Raw genomic sequence first — 22287 nt, 5'->3', positions numbered from 1 at the left:
CAAGAGAAGCCACCACAATGAGAAGTTCGCGCACCACAACGAAGGGTAACCTCCGCTTGCCACAACTAAAGAAAGCTCATGCAGCAACAAAGACCCAATGCAGCCAAAAATAAATAAATAAAAATAAAGATCCCTTAAAAAAAAAATTAAGTGCTTAAGAAGAAATCCACAACTTGTGAACTGGTAATTGGTAATTCTGGAATTGAAATCTCTACCTGATACAAAAGCTACCTTTCCTCAACCTCTTGATGAGAATAAGCATCAAGAGGTCTGTCACTGTGTGTCCCTTTGCCTGACCTGTCCCACAGGAAAGCGTCAGTTACTTCTCAGAAGAAAAGTACGTCCCTTAATGATATGACAGAGCACAGAGAATCAAAGATTTTTTTCAAGCATCTTGTTTATTCTTATCTCTGCCTCTAAGTGTAAAACTATTTGATGTTCTCAGAAAAATCCAGCGGCACACCTGGTCACTATTTAAAAGAAAAACAAAAACACCTGGAATGGAGATGAAGGACAGTATGTAGCGAAGACATGTTTCTTGGTTTTGTGAAAATTATCAACAAGATATCATAAAAAGGGTACATATGAAAATATATTCTTTTGATAGAAAACCATTGAAATTTATGGCTATTATCATTTCTAATGGGGAAAAAAAAAGGAAAGAGCCTAAGTATTCACCAATAATGACATCTGTAGAACAGAATATGTGGTACAGTTTTTTAAATAAAAACATATGTCCTCAAAAAACTAAACACAGAACTACCATACGATCCAGAAAATCGCCTGCTAGGTGTATATCCAAAGAAAACAGAAACACTAATTTGAGAAGACACATGCTGTTCACAGCATTTAAATAGCCAAGATATGGAAGCAACCTACGTGTCCATCAACAGATGAATGGATAAAGAAGATGTGGTAGGTATGTATATGTATACACACACACATGCACGCGCACACACACACAATGGAATATTATTCAGCCATAAAAAAGAATGAAATTCTGCCATTTGCAACAACGTGAATGGTCCTAGAGGGGGGTATTATCCTTGGTGAAATAAGATGGAGAAAGACAAATACTCTATGTTATCACTTACATGTGGAATCTAAAAAATAAAACATGCATAAAACAAAACAGAAACGATTCACAAATATAATGAATAAACTAGTGGTTAGCAGTGTGGAGAGGGCGGGGGTGGAGGAGGCTGGATAGAGGTATGGGATTTTGAGATACAAACTACTATGCATAGAATAAATGAGCAACAAGAGCATATTGCACAGCACAGGGAAATATAGCCATTATTCTGTAATAACTTTAAATGCAGTACATCAAGAAAAAAAATACTGAATCACTATGTTATACACCTGAAACTAATATAATATTATAAGTCCACTATACTTCAATTTAAAATTTTTAAATAAAAAAGTTTAAAGAAATAATATAAAAACATATGCATACATATTTGTATATGCATTAAAAGTTTTCTGAAAATAATCACCACAGGGATTAACAGGAAGTTCTCACTTTTCACTTTCTACTTTTCTATACTATTAGAATTTTGTAAACATGCATAAGGATTTTTTATGACAGCAAGGGTTATTTAAGCCTCTTTTCTTATATTTCTTAGTATTTTATAAAATCCTCCCAAATATTCTTTTAACTATGGTTAGCTTTCAATATTATTAAGTGTGACAGACAAATGACTAAAGGAAAATATCTTACTATTCACCTAACATGAGACTACCACTTTTACATAAACTGCCTGAGGTAATATTTTTATTCATTCCTCAAAGAGAAAATCACCTCACGGGCACTTACCCAAAGTCACTCAACTAAGATACAGAAGCCCTAGCTAAACCTGTATCTTCCTAATTCAAGCCTCAAAGCACCCTCCATTATATCACAATTGTCTATTCAAAGAAGATGGTGTTTTAAAGTTGAAATAAGCTTATATAAGTACTTCGGTTTGTATTCAGGTATACCCCTCCTCTTTCCAAAAAGGAATTGAGATAGTTCATGAAAATTCACCCTACAGGATAAAAGCAAGTAGAAAATGAGGCAAGGGAAAATAAGGGTTAAAAAGAAAAGTTATTCTATAGTAAAGAGAGAAATTCTGAGTGCTTTTAGATGAATTACTAGTATGTTTCTTGATTTCTAAGATGCCAAAGAAAAGAGGGGAAACAGACCACAACATCTTTTTAAAAAATTCACAGGCCTTCCCTGGTGGCACAGTGGTTAAAGAATCCGCCTACCAATGCAGGGGAGACGGGTTCGATCCCTGGTCCGGGAAGACTCCACATGCCGCAGAGCAACTAAGCCTGTGTGCCACAACTACTGAGCCTGCGCTCTAGAGCCCGTGAGGCACACCTACTGAGCCCCCGTGCTGCAACCACTGAAGCCCACGAGCCTAGAGCCCGTGCTCCACAACAAGAGAAGCCACTGCAATGAGAAGCCTGCACACTGCAACAAAGAGTAGCCCTGCTCGCCGCAACTAGAGAAAGCCGGTACGCAACAATGAAGACCCAACACAGCCAAAAATAAATAAATAAATTTTTTAAAAAATTCACAGTAGTTAAAATAATAAAGGAAAGCAATTGCTCAGAAGTCTAGCTTTCCCCTTTGCTGTACACCTGAAACTAACACAACACTGTAAATCAACTATACCCCAATAAAAATTTAAAAAATAAATAAAATAAAATTCATAACGTAACAAAAAAAAAGAAGTCTAGCTTTCCCCAGTACCAAGCCCAGAGGGAATATATAACTGAGGGCTCTCATGAGGCAGAACTCTGTGTGATCTAGATGACACTCTCCTTATAAATATCCTAATAATAATTAAAACATTAAACCAACGGAATGTGGGGGGTGGGATGAATTAGGAGATTGGGACTGACATATATACACTATTATGTAGAAAATAGATAACTAATGAGAACGTATTTTATAGCACAGGGAAGTCTACTCAGCGCTCTGTGGTGACCGAAATGGGAAGGAAATCTAAAAAAGAGTGGATATATGTATACGTATGACTGATTCACTTTGCTATACAGCAAGAAACTAACACAACACTGTAAAGCAACTATACTCTAATAAAAGTTAATTTAAAAAAATAATGAGAAAAAGAACCCAATGGAATAATGCCAAAACTCAATTCATTAGATTTAATTCTTCAATTATTGCTACCCATATACTACTCAAGTACTACTATGGCTCAATGGAACAAATCTATCTTTAACAGCAAAGTGTCTTCATAAAAAAACTAACAGAACAAGTCACTGTAATGAATACAGCATGTTTTATACTACATAATAACTCCTTTAATTTTAATCTTCAAAATATTTCACCTTAATTAGGTAACTAACTTAGAGGTTATCATCATTAGCAAATAAAATATTATCTAGATGTCATTATTTTCAAATTCTTACTATTAAAATGTAGTTTTCAATATAAGAAAGGCTAAGAGTCCAGTCTCTAAAGCAATGGCTTTGACCGGGGGATGTTACTGTCCCCCCCAGCGGGCTCTTACATAAGTAAATACAAAATGGAAAGAAATTGCTCATGTTAATTGAGTTACTTTATAGTAAGTGGGCTGGCATGACCCAAGATAAATTGGCTCTAGAAGCATAGTGCTGCATATGTGGTTAGTACTCGACAAATGGTTAATGAATGAATCAGTGAATGGTAGGAGATAGGACTTATGGAAAATAATTAATTGATCCATGTAGCTAATAACCATGAAGGAGCCAAGGAAAACATATTTTCCAGAATTATATGACTTGTAACGACAGCACCATTAATTTCCAAGCTTTCAATATCATTTTCTAGGGTATAAAATGTCATTCCACCCTCTAACCTTTGCCTCTAAATTTAGCTTCTATTCTCCCAAATATCATAAATCAATGTATTTAATAATTTATTTCCATCAAATTATCTAAATGACCGGTCTACACTGAGAAAAACCAAGGAAGTATACCATTATATCTTTATAAAGCTATTTGACATTTCTAAGAAGCATGCAAGGGATTTACTGCTTTGCTTCTTCAGGTAGGCCTCACATTACAAAACACTGAATAAACCTCAATGGAATGAACTATGTGCAGCTTCTCAAACTACAACCCTAAACACCTTATGCCAACTGTATTTGTCACTCAAGCAATCTCACTAAGATACATTTTTGAGAGCAAAGACAAATCAACACTCCACATGGACCTCTTAGACTCCTTCATAAGGCAAAGAAGCATAATCCATCAATAAAGAGGAAAAAAATCTCCCTTTTAAATTCAAATTACATTAATCTGAAATCACTTCACCACTTTATATTACTTTGTATATATGGATACAAATACATATTACATATGTATGTGTGTATAAACATACACATATACCCACATATGAGCTCTCCATTTAGACTGAAAATCTCCTAAAAATGGAGATTGGTACAAAAATTTACTCTATATTCCACATTCTTGTAAATATGATCAATCATAACTTGCTCAAAGGAAAAAATCTGTGTCAATCAAAGTTGAAATGTGTTAATTTTATCTCCAATAATATTTTATTAGTTAGCTCACTCAACATTTATATATCATTAACCATTCTGAGTACTGACTATTCCTAGGTATAATCAACCACATTTCCAAAGGATTCACAGAAACAAAAAGGTAGATTTTTTTTATACTACATGTTAGAAAATAGCAACTGGAGAAAAATCCACCTACAGTTAAGAAAATATTTTGTTTGATTTGATTTCACCAAAACGTGTATCAGACCAGTACTGAATTGCTGACCGATTTGATTAAGCTGGAAAAAAAAAAAAAAGGACTCTCATTTTTCTACAAATTAGTAGCTCTAAAATCACAGGAAGTCTTAAAATCAACATAAATATTTAATGTGGTTTTCCCCCCCAAAGAAGTTGTTGTTAAATCATAGTACATCTAGAAATCAAAGAAATATAGTACGATCATCTTATCCTTATGAAAGATGACAATGGTTGGATTTATTAAATTACTAGTGATACTCCAAGCTGATAAGTAAAACAAAAAGTTCACTTGGTAAGGTTAAAATTCACTTACCTCCATACCAAACAAGTGATTGGTCAGATATTCCCTTACCACCTAAAAGAGTTAACTTTTCTAACCTGTAAATCAATTCACAGGAATTGCTACAACTGCAGCAAACCAAAACTAAGAAAGAAAAGACCTCATTTCACATATTTATGAATACAATTTATAAATGGAAGGTGCAAAATGCAAGGGACCAACATGTAGTTATTGTACCTGCAATTGAAAGATCTAAAAAGAACATGAAAATGCAACAGAGAATATCTTAAAAGTTAGATTTAAATAGTATCAAGCTTAAGATCAGAAACATACTTTCCTTACATTAATTTACTAAATTATACCACTCTTAACTAATATGTTAAAATACCTGCTAAAGCACTATATTTACAGTTCATCAATGACCTCTTTAAAAATTTATTTGATTAAAAACAAGTAAAAATTAACAATTTATTGTTTAGGCAAATATACATAGGTAACAAACTGGGGAAAATGGTAAACATAAAATTTAGGATAGTGGTTACTTCTAATTACCTCTGAAAGGGAGTCAGAGATGAGAGAAGTAAAGAACACACAGGTAGATGAAAGTTACTGGAAATACTCTAATTCTTGGTTTAGATAGGAGGTTCTTGAGTGAATGTTAAATAATTTTTAGATAAACTGACTTTCATAAGACAATAAGATCATGCATGGACCAAATAGGATAGTATGCCATGAACCAAAGATTATGACTAGTAAAATTTTATGCAGGTGAGGTCCATTTTGAAAAATTGACATTTACTTTAAAAATTTACCTTTCACAAATGTTTCTTCCTAACATTAATATTAAAATATCAGCAAACTCCTTTTTTCAAATATCCAGACTGAAGGACAGACTGGAGGAATGCCCTCAGACAACCAAGAGCCAAACCAAAATCATTGTCCTTAAATCAGAGGAATATTATCATACTGGTTTCAATTTTCAGTCCTTCAAAGGCAGTTCGGGGCAAACGTGAACAAAATGATCAGAAACAAAAAAAAGAGTCTAACTGTATTTAGATTGTATATTGAATCTGTATTAAGATTTCTTAAATTTTAAAAAGCTTCAAAAATAGATATAGAATCTTAATTTACAAAACATTTTATTCCAAATAAAATTAATCAAATAAAAAATTAGGCCACCTGAATCAATGCCAACATTAGAATTCCTAAGTCAAACTACTTAAAAAGGAGACCCTGAATGCTTTATGTAATGCTAAGTTTATCTAAAAGCCAAATCAGAAATACCACTATTTATAGGTATGCTCAAATATATTATTCTGAAATTGCTCAAACATAAAATGTATTTATAGCTAACAGTAGTCTAGAAGCCAAATATTAGTTTAATGTAAAGGTAATACAACATAATATATATTGTTTTATATTCTTTTATATATCTAAACGTATAAAGGAAGACTTACGTTACTTATCAAAAATAAACAAATATGAGACTTTTGGCAAAAATGAAGAAGTTATGAGATTAAAAATCACTTTTAAAAGGCTGCCCCACTAAGATTCTTTATTCATCTTACTGGAAAATCAGTATTTTCAAATCAATTCTTATGTGAGGGCAAATGACTGTTAACCATGAGCCTGAATGAAATTTGGCAGTATTTAAAATACCAAAAGTTGAGATGCTGAAATCTAGTAGCAGTCAAATCTTTGTTCTTAATGTAAAGGAAAACATCATAATTAAAATTTTTAGAAATATGCCTCAATTGTCAATTTATCCACACAGAAAGCTAATGAAAGATAAAAATACCATCCTTGTTCTAGACTTTGGTCACATACCTCTAAAGATGAAAGGGCAGAGAAAAGAACCACACATACAAAACCCCAATGAGACTGTCTCAAATTTTCTTTCAGCTGACTTAGAAAGGGTTACCTTAAGAGATAATACAATAATCATTTATAATAATAATATAATAACAATAATTTTCCCACTTAGGGGTTAAGAGTTAATTCAAATTTTTTGAAATTAGTGAGGTTACTTCCAAAATTTTACCATTGAAGGGTCCTACTATGTGTCAAGCTTAGCACTATCCACTTTGTTACCCACCATTGTAATTATATAAATGTTCTGATTAGTTATAGTTAAGAGGCTTGAAAGAAAGAGTTTGGTGACTTCCAAGCCTGTAGTATACTGTATTGAAACTTGCTTGTTCATTAGTACTATCTCTAAATATATATTGATAACAAAGTTAGTATGGTTAAGTCTTTATATTTTTTTCAACAGAGAATGACTCTATAACCTCTAGATAATTAAAGTAAAAAATTTAAACACCCAAACTGCTCAAGAACTAGGATGTAAAAATCTGTACTCCAGTTAAGCTTCCATTCTGACTTCTAATTCACTGTACATCAAAGAAAATCAACTTGCCCTGACACATAAGGACTATTCCCTTCAGTGATCAGGCAGGTGTTGAGGCCAGAAAGAGAGCCTATTTTCCACAGCGCTTTACCTTGTTTGATCACTGGTTACTTTTGATCTGACACTGCCCTCTCTCTAGTAATGACTTCCCCCTCATAGACCCTACCTCACATCTGTCAGAAAGAATAAAGGGCATCAAACTGAGACCTGACAACGCCTATGGGCCATGCGATGGGCTGCCAACTGAATGCTCCCCAGCTCCCACAATTTCTAATTCAGTTTCTTTTGTTCTGGTAGGTACAGGGTTAGGGTACCAATGACAGCAGAAAGGATTATGCACCAACTGTGAAACCGAGCCTTCTTGAATGTGTATCTTTTATCTCTGCTTCTTCATCTTCTTAAATGCTGCAAACTTCATGGTGGTTACTATGAAATACATATTCAACAAGTGCAATAGAAAGGTTGTTTAAATCCTTTTCCAGGAGAAAACAAAGGACACAATGTATTGTAATTCAACTATAAAGCTTTAAGGAAAAAGTTTCAAACCCATGGTGTGAGATTATTAAAGGCCAGCTGTCAAAGAGCATGTTAATTGTAAATGAAAGACAAAAGTTTTACGAGGACCACTACTTAGTGCCATACACCATCTAAAATGGAAAGGTCCCCTAAAACAATGCACATATTCAGAAGAGGCAATCATTTCAATTGTTAAATTATAGATTCTCACACTAATTTGGTATTAACCAGTACTGAAAATAAGTTCCTCTAGTCCTGTTTAAAAAATGTGGTGAGTATATGTAATCCTTTTTTTAAAAAAGGCATTAGTAACAATCATTTTAAAATGTTAAAATTTTTTAAATTTGGCCAAATATCATTTTGACACCATTTTACTAATAATTTTTCAACTGTCATTAGAATATTGCATGAGTTCTTGTATATTCATTAATAAATAACCTTCTACACACACACACACACACACACACACACACACACACACACACACACACACACACTGGTGGAGAGCTCATTATCAGGCATGCAATAAAAGGATTTGTAGGAAGCAGGTTTAGAGGCCTTCTAAGATCACTTTCAAGGCTAAGTTACTATTTTTTTTTTTAAGAAAGGAGGGTCAGAAGAAGGAAGTACATGATCAATAATATAGCCATGCAAGTTTAATGTACCTTTAATACTATAATGCATAAAAACAAATAACTTTAGACATCAACAAATACAGAATCTCAAAGGTGAGAGGGAAGCATTAAGGTGATCACAAGTTGACTCTAATGACTGGAGAAGTTAGTTTCTACAACAGCTAAAGAAAGATATGCCTTGATGGAGAGAAAGAAGAAAGGCTCTCACATCTGAGAATTAACCTGTGACACTGGGGAAATCCATACACTAGACTGATAATGATTAACCCCTATGAAAAAGACTATATGTGAAATACCTCCTATTCTAAGACTGATCAGTAATCAGCACCATTATACCCTTTAAAAAGAAAAAGCCTGTCTTGACTCTGTAATCTAAAAGTATCATAATATAAAGTATATTATACACATGTGATTGTTTTAAATAGACTTTAATATATGAAAATAGATGATGCCTACATACACACTTGGACTGACTGTACAGAAGAAAATCATCTAGGTATACTAGAAAAAGCACTTCTAGATTGAAAAAACAAAACTTAATCCAAGGTTAAACAATTCAGTAGGCTGACCCAATACTCGCCCATTTTTTTCCTTAAGTTTTCCAAATGCCACTTAATTCTCCAAGAAAATGAAGAAATAGACTGCATTATTCTACTAAGATACCTAGTCATGCTTCCTTTGGGGTATTCTTTTCCTAATTTTTGATTCTACAAAACCATTAGGACATATTAAAGAACAAAAAGATAATAAAATAAATGGAACCAATTTATGATATTTAAAACTAAGAATTTTATATAAAGTATTGTCAGTGTAATTTCTGCGTGTTATATCACGCTCAAAGCAAGCAATGTCAATGTTCTAACTACATTTACTGCCAGATATGCTTGATGCATTTTCTGGGTACCAAGCAATCAAGATATGTATCAAATATATTTAATTTATCTCTTTCTAACTGCAACAATAAAAGCAAGCTCTTCTAAACAAACTCAAACATAGAGGCAATTTGTTAACTTTCACCTTTTTAAGAATCAAGTGATGGAATATGACAAAAGAAAAAGGACCACAATTCTTAGCAAGCTTAAGAGATTTTTGTTAGGGTTTTCTGAAAGTAAAAGAAGGAAAATGCACTGGTAGAAGCACTGAAACAATTCAAATATCCTCAATGGAATGTAAACCAAGAAATGAAAATATCTAACAGGTAATCTGCAATAAAAAGAACTTTAAAGCCACAAGCTTCAACATTCACTCTTTTTTTGTTTGTTTTGGCTGCGTTGTGTCTTCATTGCTGCGCGTGGGCTTTTTTTCTAGTTGCAGCAAGCGGGGGCTTCTCATTGCTGTGGCTTCTCCTGTTGCGGAGCACGGGCTCTAGGTGCGTGGGCTTTAGTAGTTGTGGCACGTGGGCTCTACAGCACGGGCTCAGTAGCTGTGGCCCACGGGCTTAGTCGCTCCGCGGCATGTGGGATCTTCCTGCACCAGGGCTCGAACCCATGACCGCTGCACTGGCGGCAGATTCTTAACCACTGAGCCACCAGGGAAGCCCTTAACATTCACTTTAAAAAAATCATTCCTTAAAAAGTACTTAATTCTTGAAGAGGACATACTTATTTGGGATTTTACTTCCTCAAACTATGACTGCCATTCTTCTGGTAAGAACACTAGTGAAGAATCACTTCACACTGCTATAGAATGAAACATATTTCACCAATGCCGTTAATAAAAATTGAAACTTGTATACGAAAAGCTGTATTGTATGTACATATCAAAAGTATAAATAATCATACTTAAAGTTACTGACATGTGCCTCATTAAAAATATTAATTTTTAATAGCTTTCTTTTTGGCACAAAAATAATTTTTCCCAGGACAAAACCAAAAGGATTTGAGAATAGAATGATTCATCTTAATTAACAGTCCTTTTCAGAAAATTTATAATTTTTATGTAAAAAAGATTGATTTTTAACCACTTAGTCAAAACTGACAAATATTCAGTTACTAACTACAAGTTTACAAAAAAAGACAATCTCATCCCCATTTTCAAGGAGCTTACATGACTAAACTGAAGCCGTGAAACCTACAACAAATTATCAATGGATTAATAAGAAAAAATAAAGGAAGCTGATAGAATATTGGAAAGTAATAAATGTGGAAGAATTCTTAAAGAATATTTGACCAAAAAAAATAATATTTACCTCAGCTTGAACACATACTGGAAGAAAGCAAGATGACAAGAGAAAATGAAGACTAAGTGGACAAGTTAAGAACACAATGAGAACAGAGAAAAATAACTGGAGAAATCTTTGTAGTTAGCCACTACAGATTCTTGAAATGATAAAAAAAAACAGTATTTTAGCAAGAGTATATCTGTGTTGTGGATGTGAAAAAATAAAATGTCGATCTTTAGAAATGTCTTAGGTCATGACTGAATTCAGTGGAATACAATATACCATCATCTTTCACACTGTTTTCCGTTAAGTTCTTTACTCATAAGCTGATAACAATTGTACTTTATAAAATGTATAATAGATTATACAATGGAACTGACTACATTTATGCATGATGAAAAAAATACTTATTAATATATCAGTGAAAAGGGGTACCTGCATATATGTGTGTATGTGCACAAAATTGTGTCCTGCAATAACTTAAAATATATGAAATATCAAACTACTCGTAAGTATCTTCAAATATTTAAAGTTAACATTAACCTAGTAAATAGATATGGAATTATATCTATATTCCCATTCAGAGAATCTACAAATCACAGCTCCACCTAATTCTACCATGTTCTCAGAGGAGTTAAAACAAAAAGCTAGCATTAAATGATGAAAATATTGATAATTTTATAATCTGTAGGCATTCATGTAGGCATTTAAACAACAAAGAATATAAATATATACCCTCCTCTTTATTTTCTCAAAGATATATATTCAATAAGAGGAAAATAAAAGATAAGAATAATCATGCAGCTACAGCTCAATTAGAAGCACTCTGATATATAACTACTTTTCTTTGGATTACAAATTCTCAATATATTCATTTATGTATTGTATTATAGTGAATGATAAATACCTAGATTTTATACTTAAATCAAAAATAGTCAATAAAAACCTGGCAATAGACACTATAAATTTTCTACCCCCAAGAACTCTCCATAACTCATTTCTATCATATTTTAGAAACCAAAAATAGTGAAGTAGAGGACCCATTAAAGAAAAATACTGTATTGCTCTTTTCTACAACCTAAATTTTATGTGGCTACACAAAATAAGAAGCAATAGAAGGGTTAAAAAAAATAATATCAAAAAAGTACAGATTTTATCTGGCCTCAAATTATCAGCTACTAAAAACCAGAAGGTACAGTCCAAGGGAAAGATTTTACCCTAACACTCTCATCTGAGCAGCTTCGTCTTTAGACCTTTAACAAGAACTTGAAGAAAGATTATATAGGTAATATGAATAAGCAAAATCTGTAGCAGGAATAGGAACAGTAGTCACCACACAGGATGCCTAGATGCACTTTCATGACAATGTATCTTTCTGATAATAATGACAAGAAAATGCTTGAAAAAGAAGCATCTTATCAACTGGTAACCAGATTCAACTATAGTTTGTAAAAGATATTCAGAAAGGCACATCTTAAAAAAAGAGAGAAAAAGAGAAATTCTTCTCCCCTTAAGCCTAATCACTAAAACATTAAATGGGATTAAGTCTTGGATAACCTGAGACTCTAACACCTCTGTGATAGGTAGATGAAGAAAAATATAAGCCAAAACTTCTCCCTAGATCCAAGCAATACATCTCACTTGTTGACTGATGGTCTAGAAAGGCAGTTGAAGAATGTGTGCTCATAAATGACACGCTTAATGTACTCCCAGCATTCCACTGCCATCTAACCTTATAAAGTTTCTATTTGCTAAGTCTAATGACTTGGCTCTTTATCTCAACCCACTATCAACAGTTACCAACACTTGAGCACAGAGACTGAGACAGCACTTTCATGTTTATATCTGAAAGATAATTTGAGTTGCTCCAAAACTCTTTGTGATTTTTTTAATATGCAGTCCTAAAAGAAGTAAACAAAAATTACATTTTAATAAAAGGATCTAGGGGCTTCCCTAGTGGTGCAGTGGTTAAGAATCCGCCTGCCAATGCAGGGGGACACGGGTTCGGGCCCTGGTCCGGGAAGATCCCACATGCTGCAAAGCAACTAAGCCCGTGAGCCACAACTACTGAGCCTGCACTCTAGAGCCCACGAGCCACAACTACTGAGCCCACAAGCCACATCTACTGAAGCCCATGCACTCTAGAGCCCATGTTCTGCAACAAGAGAAGCCACCACAGTGAGAATCCCGTGTACCACAACAAAGAGTAGCCCCTGCTCGCCGCAACTAGAGAAAGCCCGCACGCAGCAACGAAGACCCAATACAGCCAAAAATAATAAATAAATAAAAATAATTTTTAAAAAAGGATCTAAACTACAGACTATGTAAGTGGAAAATAACACCAGCAAAAGAACTGCAACACTAGGAATAACCTACCAACTATAAATTTTAAACCCAAAACAAATTGGATATTTTTAGTAATCTAGAATTTGACCCAGAAAAAAATTTTTTAAGAATATGTAAATACTATTTAGAGTCACCTATTTTTAGCTATAATAAATTCTGCATTATCAACACTGGAATATCTGTATCAGAGTTTTTAATACTAGGCTAGCTTCCTCCTGCAATCCTGTTTGCATCTGAGCAACTCCTACCATCAGTTGATGGGCTCCCAAAATTTGTGAACTAATTTTAGTATTACTAAATTTATATAATGTTAAATAAATATGCTGGGTAAAAAAATTAATGCATTCCAAAGAAAAATTACTTGGATATTATCAAAGTCACTGCTTGCCCTCTACCAAACTGGTTCACAGGGGAAGAAAAATATACATACACACACACATACTCATTCTTTATGGTTTTCTATGCCTTTCACAAATGATGGAATACAATTCAGTCATGTTCTTATCCAGATACCTGATAGATAAAAAAGATACCCACAGGAGAAAAACAGAAAATAGAAAAACAGATTAAAAAGAGAGACAGTAAGCTCTAATAAAGAATATGTAACGAATAAAAATGTATTTATTCTTCAGACTGAAAAATCTGCCAAATAACATTTTAACTTTTTTTTCAAGTGGATCTTTCAAATATCACTGAACAAAATAAAACCAATTTTATTAATCGTACGAATGTTCAAGTCAACGTAATTCAGACAAGAATAGAAATTATACTCTAAGTTGATCAGAACTCCACACTGTTAAAAAAAAAATATTGTCCCAGAAAATACTCCTTGAAAACATTAATGACTCTGGCTAGATAAATTTGATACATGAAGAATGGCATCATTAATATAGTAACTAGATCAAAGAAACTTACTTATTTGAAAATCAGAAAACCACTGACTCTGCATCTTTAACCTATTTTTCAAGCTTTTATTTATATGCTTAAATCCACCTTCTTTTTAAAGCATGTTCCCAAAATACTGGAAGAAATATGTTTTTAAAAGTATGTTTAATTCAGCAGTAAGCCATTTGTCACTAAACCAACATTTATTGAATGACTATTATGTGCCAACATGCGGGTGGATGGGATGAAAAGATAACTAGATACTCTCCACCCTCAAAAGAGTTGACAATCCATCAGCATGATACAGCTGTAATTACAGTTATTTATGGAGAGCAATTTGACATTATCTAGCAAAAATTTCCAAAAGTACCCATCCTTGCTCCCTTAAATTACATTTCTAGAATAGATCCTAGAGAAATTCTCACAGATAAGCACAGAGACTTGCACCAAGATTTTATTGCAACACTGCCTATAATAGCAAAACGACGGAAGCAATATAAGTGTCCCTCAATATAAAATGGATAAACAGGAGATATATACATATATAGGATACTAAAAGTTTAAAAAAATGAATTACATATTCATTATGGCTACATATCAAAAACAACTTAAAAGTAAAAATGCAAACTGTAGATTGACACACTTTGTGAGACCAGATTTTAACCATATAATATCAGATATAAACTATTTGGGACCACATACTGAACAGTATTATATTGTTGTTCATGGTATCCATTATGTCTGTTAAAGCAGTTGTTTTTTTAAGCATTTTAGATCATCACAGTAGTTGCCTCTAGAAAGAGATAGTGGAATAACATGGGATGCAAGACAAGAGACTTAAAGATTATTTGCTTTATTAATTCAAGAAGAGGAAACAAATTTAACAAAATGTTAACAACTGTTGATGTCTAGGTGATGGGCATATATATGTTATTATTCTTTTCAGTATTCCAAGTTTTTTTAAGTTCCTAAAATTAAAACAAAGATACAAGACCGAAAAATTTGATCACCTTTCACATTTGAAATCCCAGGTATAATCCCAATTACCAAGAGAAATATAAATTTCTTAGCATGACACTCAAGAAACTTAACAACCTGGTCCCCACCTTCCTTTAGAGACCCAACTATGAACACTTCCCCCACCAGCCTGATATAATCCTAATCTTACTTTAACACCTACCACTTATTAAACATTCCACATATCTTTCTGATGCCTTGTCTGTTAATGATACCACTTTCCTCAAAAAAATGTTTGCTTGCGGCACAATTGCCACATCACTATATATCATTCAAGATCCAGTTATAAATGTCACCTACTATTTATAGGATTTCCTGATTCCTCCCTAATCTCTCACACAAGTAACTATTTTGCGATTGGCATTTCCATAGCACTTATCACTAGAAAATGATATTCTTTCTTTGGCAATATAACTCTTTTTAAATTCCATAGTGCCTGGCACATAGTAGGCATTCAAATGTTAACCCCACTGAAACAACATCTGAAACAGTGTTAAGGAATAGAGTAGAAAGTTACCAGTTCATTAATCCATTAAAATTTCTATTAAATCTATCGAACAAAAATGAAATGGTATTTAGCTTCTGAATCCAAGTATCACAAAAAACACAATATTATGTTTTTGCCAAGTAAAAACTTTTGCATAATGAGTGCAATTCTACAAAAGTTCATTATGTTCACATTTATACAGGATTAAAACCAACATTAAACACTATCCTGAAGACAGTTTTCCTCTTTGGTAATTTTACTAATTTTCCTAGAAAAGATTTCAGTGTATCTCCATTGGTACTAGCAGCTTCCCCTAAAATCAGTTATCCTAGCAAAAGGATCTTCTGCTCATGCTAATAGCTAATTTCCTCCTCTGATGTCTCACAGCACCTGACAGTTAAGTGTTTTAATGGGGATAATGCCTTTCGGAAATTATTGCTTGGTTCAAAAGCATATATGGATTAGCTCCACCTGTGATGTATCCATGCAATCAAAGGTCTTGAGGACAAACTTTTGAGAGTCCAACAGATCTGGGTTAGAATCTTGACTCTGACATTTATCTGTTGTCCCTTAACCTTTCTAGGCCTCAATTTCTTCATCTGTAAAATGGAATAAAAATAAACTACCTCATGGGGACTTCCCTGGCAGTCCAGAAGTTAAGACTCTGCACTTACAATGCAGGGGGTGCGGGTTCAATCCCTGGTCCGGAACTAAGATCCCACATGCCACGTGACACGGCCAAAAAATAAAAATAAATAAATAAAAATTTTAAAAAGTAAGCTACCTCATATGGTGGTTGTGAGGATTAATTATGTAAAACTACACAGTGCCTGGTACATTATAAACAGTCAATGAGATAACTATTATTAAATATTTTCAGATATCAAAAAATGACAGCAAAATACTGAAAGGTAGTATACAATAACAAGATGAAGTTTATTAACTTTAGGTCACCTTCTTTAGAATGCATCACTGTTTATTGGAAACTACCACTCTCAGTATCAGTAAATGCCTCATCCATTCAGAGAAGAAAGGCCACTGAAGGCGAATATCTACCCTTGGAGACTTCGGAGGCTGAAGTGAGTACTTATAAAATGGAATTCTTCATAAATGTACATTATTTATGTCTGGGATTACAAGTAAACTCACTTCACAAGGAGTATCTGAGGAATAAGGTAACAAGAATGTAGTGGGGGTGTTGGGGAGTAGCAGGGACCAAACCCCTTAATGTATTAACTCTAAGTTGAGAAGTAGAAGAGTCAGGAAATGCAAGCCTTAATATAATGCTGAATTAGTTACTGTTATTTAAGCTCTGATGCAAATGCTTACCTTACTTATTCACCCTAGTTGATGATAACATGGCTACCAGTCTATTCACTTAGCTGCTGCAACAACCTCAAAACCACAGCAAGCAGCAAAATAAGAATTAAACTGTGGGTAACTAACAGATGAAATCAGAACATAGTAAGTGACAGTAGGTACTGACACAGCCCAATTCAAACTGGTAGACTCCAGAAAGTGAACTCTGATAGGGAGAGGAAGAAAAAAAAAACATTTATTAAAGAACTTCCTACGTTTGGGACCATATATTTTGTACTTCACCTCAATCTCATTTAGTCTGATCCTCATAAGAACAAGTCTGAGGTAGTATTATATCTTTTCTACAAACAAGGAAATGAAAGTACAAAAATTAAGATAACTAACTGAATCACATGATTAAGAAACAGTAGGATCAAGATATGAATTGAGTTCAATTCAACTCACACTCAGTATTTGCCTCATTCATCCCAGAAGGAAGCAGAGAGAGGTAAATTTAGGTCCTACATGATACATGTAAGCCTCCAAAGGATAATAAAATTAAAAACAATGAACAAACAATGTTACAAATAATGTTATAGCAAGAGCCAAAGGACTATGGGAGATGGCACAGAACTGTAAAATACTTCACCAGGAGGTTGAAAAAGTAAAAGGTCATAATTAACCATTGGGAAATCAAATTTTAACCAGAAAACATTTAACATTTCCCTAAAACTTTCTAAAATCTATTCATAATACATTACTACTTTCTTGGGTAACTCAGAAATCTATACTAGTTTCATAACTCAACTCTACAGAGTAGAAGGTGTTAAAAAAAATAAGCCAAAAAAAATAAAATAAAATAAGCCAAATAAATATAAGACATAGAGATCTCTATCAAATATGCTGACCCTAGAACTTAGCATAGAAGCCATTTTCAAAATTGTAAAATCCTAGTACTTTAAAACATCAGGTTGGATAACAAATGTAGATAATCTATCTGACCCCATCATTTTACAGCCAAATAAAAAGCTGCCCAAGACGTAGGGAATGGACTTGAGGACACAGGGAGAGGGAAGGGTAAGCTGGGATGAAGTGAGAGAGTAGCACTGACATATATACACTACCAAATGTAAAATAGGTAGCTAGTGGGAAGCAGCCACATAGCACAGGGAGATCAGCTCGGTGCTTTGTGACCACCTAGAGGGGTGGGATAGGGAGGGTGGGAGGGAGATGCAAGAGGGAGGGGATATGGGGATATATGTATACATATAGCTGATTCACTTTGTTATACAGCAGAAACTAACACAACATTGTAAAGCAATTATACTCCAATAAAAATGTTTTTAAAAAAAGCAGCCCAAAGAGCTTCTGTCCAAAAAGTAGCGAAGCAGAATCTGGAGTAAGGAGAGTAAGAAAGCAGAGAAAATATACTTAATGAAGTTTCTAGATCATCAATAACTATACACACAAACTAAATATGGCTTTAAAATAATTTTGTAGCCAGTACTGCACAGAAGTGATATAAATGCTATAGCTAAAAGACAGCAGACATGGGCTTCCCTGGTGGCACAGTGTTTGAGAGTCCGCCTGCCGATGCAGGGGATACGGGTTCGTGCCCCGGTCCGGGAAGATCCCACATGTCGCGGAGCGGCTGGGCCCGTGAGCCATGGCCGCTGGGCCTGCACGTCCGGAGCCTGTGCTCCGCAACAAGAGAGGCCACAAGAGTGAGAGGCCCGCGTACCGCAAAAAATAATAATAATAATAAAGACGGCAGACAGTTGGATATAATATGCTAGACACCCACTATAGTTGTATTCCTCAGATCTGTTTTTAGTCTATACAACAGTTTTATAGCAAATGAAAAATACATCCATGTAGGTGTATGGCAGTTGTCTCACTCAAAAATTACTAAAACAAAAACTCACTCTTTGGGGGTAAGATTTTACATGTATGTCCTCAATTATTTGCCTCACCATAAATCATTTGAGTACTAAGATGTCAGATCATTGTCCTCTTTCCACCTGAATAAAACTCCTTGTGATAAATACAGGAATCCTTTCCCTACGCTAAAGTGTACCTTACTTACAGTGCCACAAATAAGAATATTCGAGTATCTTGCTACTTTGTGTAAGATAGCAAGTTCACCTTGTAACACTCTAGATGCAACTATTATTTCATAGTTTTAAAGAAAATTTCCCTAAAACCATCTAAAGGACAAAATTAAAAATAAACCATAAATATCTGCAGAAACCATGTACGAGCATTTTATCTTTATAGTTACATCAAGGACACAAAAGCTATGTCACTGAAATATACAAAGACAATGCTGCCATCTAAAGGCCAAGATATAATATGAAAAAAATGTATACTTAGTCATATACTGTCAACATATATAAAAACAACCAATTTGATATTTTAAAGTCAGCAAAGTTTATACTTTAAAAAAGCACTATGCTACGATTATTTTTAGGCTACACAATAAAACTCTAATACTATTTTGAGAAGATTCTTTTTGAGAAGACTGATAAGAGAATTAGCAAAATAATTTAGCTAATGATCAGTATATGCACAGGTAAAGTTCTGTTGGCATCCTTTCAGACACAATATTCTCCTGAGTACTGAATATTTCTATTAGTTGTTTGTCGTATTTAATGATGTTTATTATTTCCTGTCTGTAATTAAATATATGGTATGATTATATATATGCATATATAAATATTATTTGCCTTTAATCAGACTATTATTTCTACTCACCCTTTTAAAAATGTTTGTTATTAAAGGACTAACAATAATACATCTCAGGGTGAAAAACCCAATCTACTTAAAATTGTAGCTTTGCAAGTAATTCAAATATTTCTCCTTATTTCATAAATTCTAAAAATACAAACTAAAGTTCCTATGGGAGACCAGTTATCAACAGCTCAACTGTCCAACAGAAAGAGCTCATACTATTCTAAATTTCCCTTTCTAAAAACCTTAAATTGAAAGAATTTCATTGAACTGAACTTTACTTAAGATTTAGCAAAATCACTTCTAATTTGCAATGAAATCAAAGTGTTTACTGAATAACACTACACAGGAAACTGATTCCCTTAGCATTTAAGTATATAACACCTTTCTAATGGACCACAATATTAAAGAAATTTGAACATAACTAGAACCTTCAAAACATATGGTTTAATTCTTTTGAAAAACCACTGACCAAAATTATTAATGTGTCAAGAAAAATGTTTTTCTGGTTTTGCTCAACAAGAAAACAAATATTAATCACTCAACAAATATTCCCATTATGTGAGAAATATAAAAATTGTAAGCTGGGATTACCACCTTTTAATTTATCTTGAGTGTAAAGTGGAAACCAATGGACAAAAAATATGGTCAAGTTCTCATAAAGACTACTAGTTTTTTATTGTCTTCTATGAGTCAAGAGTTCATACTAGACAATTTAAGGACATTATATCATTTATTCCTCAAAACCACAACCTGCAAAAATACAAATACTAATAACCCCATTTGCAAAGGAGGTTCAAAGATCTTAAGTAACTTTCCCAAGGTCACAATGCAAGTAAATGGATACTGGGATTCAAAAATTCATTCTCTCTTACCCAGAAGACCTTACTCTATCCACAAGAACATAATGCCTCAGGAGTGATTATTAAATTTGTATTAAATGTGAACAGGAATAGGAAGTATTTTTACTGTGTAATTTCACAGAAAAAGATAATTCTACATGGTAATAAAAGTGTTTACTTTTAATTCATAGTATTTCAACTTTTCTAACTGTAATCTTTAAAAAAAAAAAAAAGCGTTGTCTCACTTGAAGTGCTGAGGCTTCCAGAGACCTTTCAAAACTTACATTACTATGTGAGAGGTATTTATCAAATTTTGTAAACTAACTCCAAGGGGCAACAAAAATATCTCGTTATTTTGAAGATACAGTTAAAAAGCAAATCTTCTTTGTAAATATACATATTCAGGACCACCTTGCCTACATTTTAACGTACAGTATTTTTCAACATTGAGAACTCTACTAATGCCTCCCCAGTGACAACTTTTTCTGTTAACCTGTACTATATACCTATCAAAGCAATATTAAATGGATTTGGAATATTATTCAGCCATAAAAAGGAATGAAGCTCTGATACATCCTACAATAGGAATGAACTTTGAAAAAATATGGTATGTAAAAGAAGGCAGACCCAGAAGACCACATATTGTGTGATTCTATTTATATGAAATGTCTGGAAGAGACAAAAGTCCACAGAAAGTAGATTACCAGTTGCCATGGGCTAGAGGAAGGGGAAATGAAGAGTGACAGCTAATGGGCACAGGGTTTCTTTCTGGGATAATAAAACTGTTCTGGAATTAGTGATGATGACTGCACAACTTTGTGAATATACTAACAAACACTGAACTGTACACTTTAAAAAGGTGAATTTTATGATATATAAAGTATATCTCAATAAGAGAAAATTACATGGCTTTAAATATATTTATAATATACAATAAGTGTAAATGAGTTACCTACACATGTGCTTAAAATATAATATAAAACCTATGTAACTAAACTAGTAGTCTTTACAACTAAAAACAAGATAATCTGTCTCAATTTACCAAGTCCCATTTTACACCATACTAAGTGAAAGGCTCTATTTCACAAGCATACATCTTCCCGAATATTAAAAATTCCTAACTATCTAAAATTACTACAATCCCTAGGGGAATCAGAAGGAACGACAACTACATACTTATATTTGGCAGCCAAATTTAATTTTTTCAAATTAATTTTTTCCACTGTCAGAGTTTAGAAAAAAGCACATTAGCACATGCTAATGAAGAATTTTTAACATGTAAGTACCACATACAAGCACCCACACAGTTATAAAATCAATTTATACAAATCATTGTTTTGAGAAGATTCTTGCTTTTAAGTAGAATCTGCCTCTAAACCATCCAAAAAAAATAAGCAGAAAAAAATTTATAAGCTAAGTTATAAGGAATTCAAGAGTTAGAAACAAAATGAAAAACACAAGAATGGTAATAAGTACTTACTAATTTGTTTTCCTGCATGTATATTCTTTGTAATTTCAGACAGCCCTTAGCTATGACGATCATGCCTTCATCTGAGATCTTGTAACACTGGCCGAAATGAATATCTTTGAGTTCTCTGCATTTCGAGCCCAGCTGTAAACAAAGAGATTTGACTGAATCCTCCAAAAATAAGAAAGGTGACATATTTCTAGTGGGATTTCCATATAATTTTTTTAAATAGCCATACCAAAGTTAAATAATTGCTTATAAATTACTCTTAAAATAGAATGTAGGCAATCTATTATTTAAAATAGTGTTGTGTAAGCCTTTTCACCTTCTAATTATCTCCTTGCTTCAACTGCCTCACATATTATATGCCCACCTAGGTGCCTAGATTCCATAACACTTCAAATTCATGTCTTAATTTCTCTTGAGTCTTTTTATCAGTCATAGTGTTAGACTGAAT

General features: G+C 33.4%; 1 protein-coding gene across 1 annotated transcript in view; it reads right to left on the bottom strand.

Moving 5' to 3' along the window:
- FBXL17 (F-box and leucine rich repeat protein 17) overlaps positions 1-22287 on the bottom strand; it is a 481311-nt gene that overhangs the window by 426171 nt on the left and 32853 nt on the right. Inside the window, 1 exon segment of the mRNA XM_024743396.1 lies at positions 21843-21974. Coding sequence (XP_024599164.1) covers positions 21843-21974 — 132 coding nt within the window.

The sequence above is a fragment of the Neophocaena asiaeorientalis genome, unplaced genomic scaffold, assembly GCF_003031525.2.
Source record: "Neophocaena asiaeorientalis asiaeorientalis breed wild unplaced genomic scaffold, Neophocaena_asiaeorientalis_V1.1 scaffold26, whole genome shotgun sequence".
NCBI lineage: Eukaryota > Metazoa > Chordata > Mammalia > Artiodactyla > Phocoenidae > Neophocaena > Neophocaena asiaeorientalis.
The sequence above is the reverse complement of the archived record's forward strand: the minus strand, read 5'-3'. Positions and strand labels throughout refer to the sequence as shown.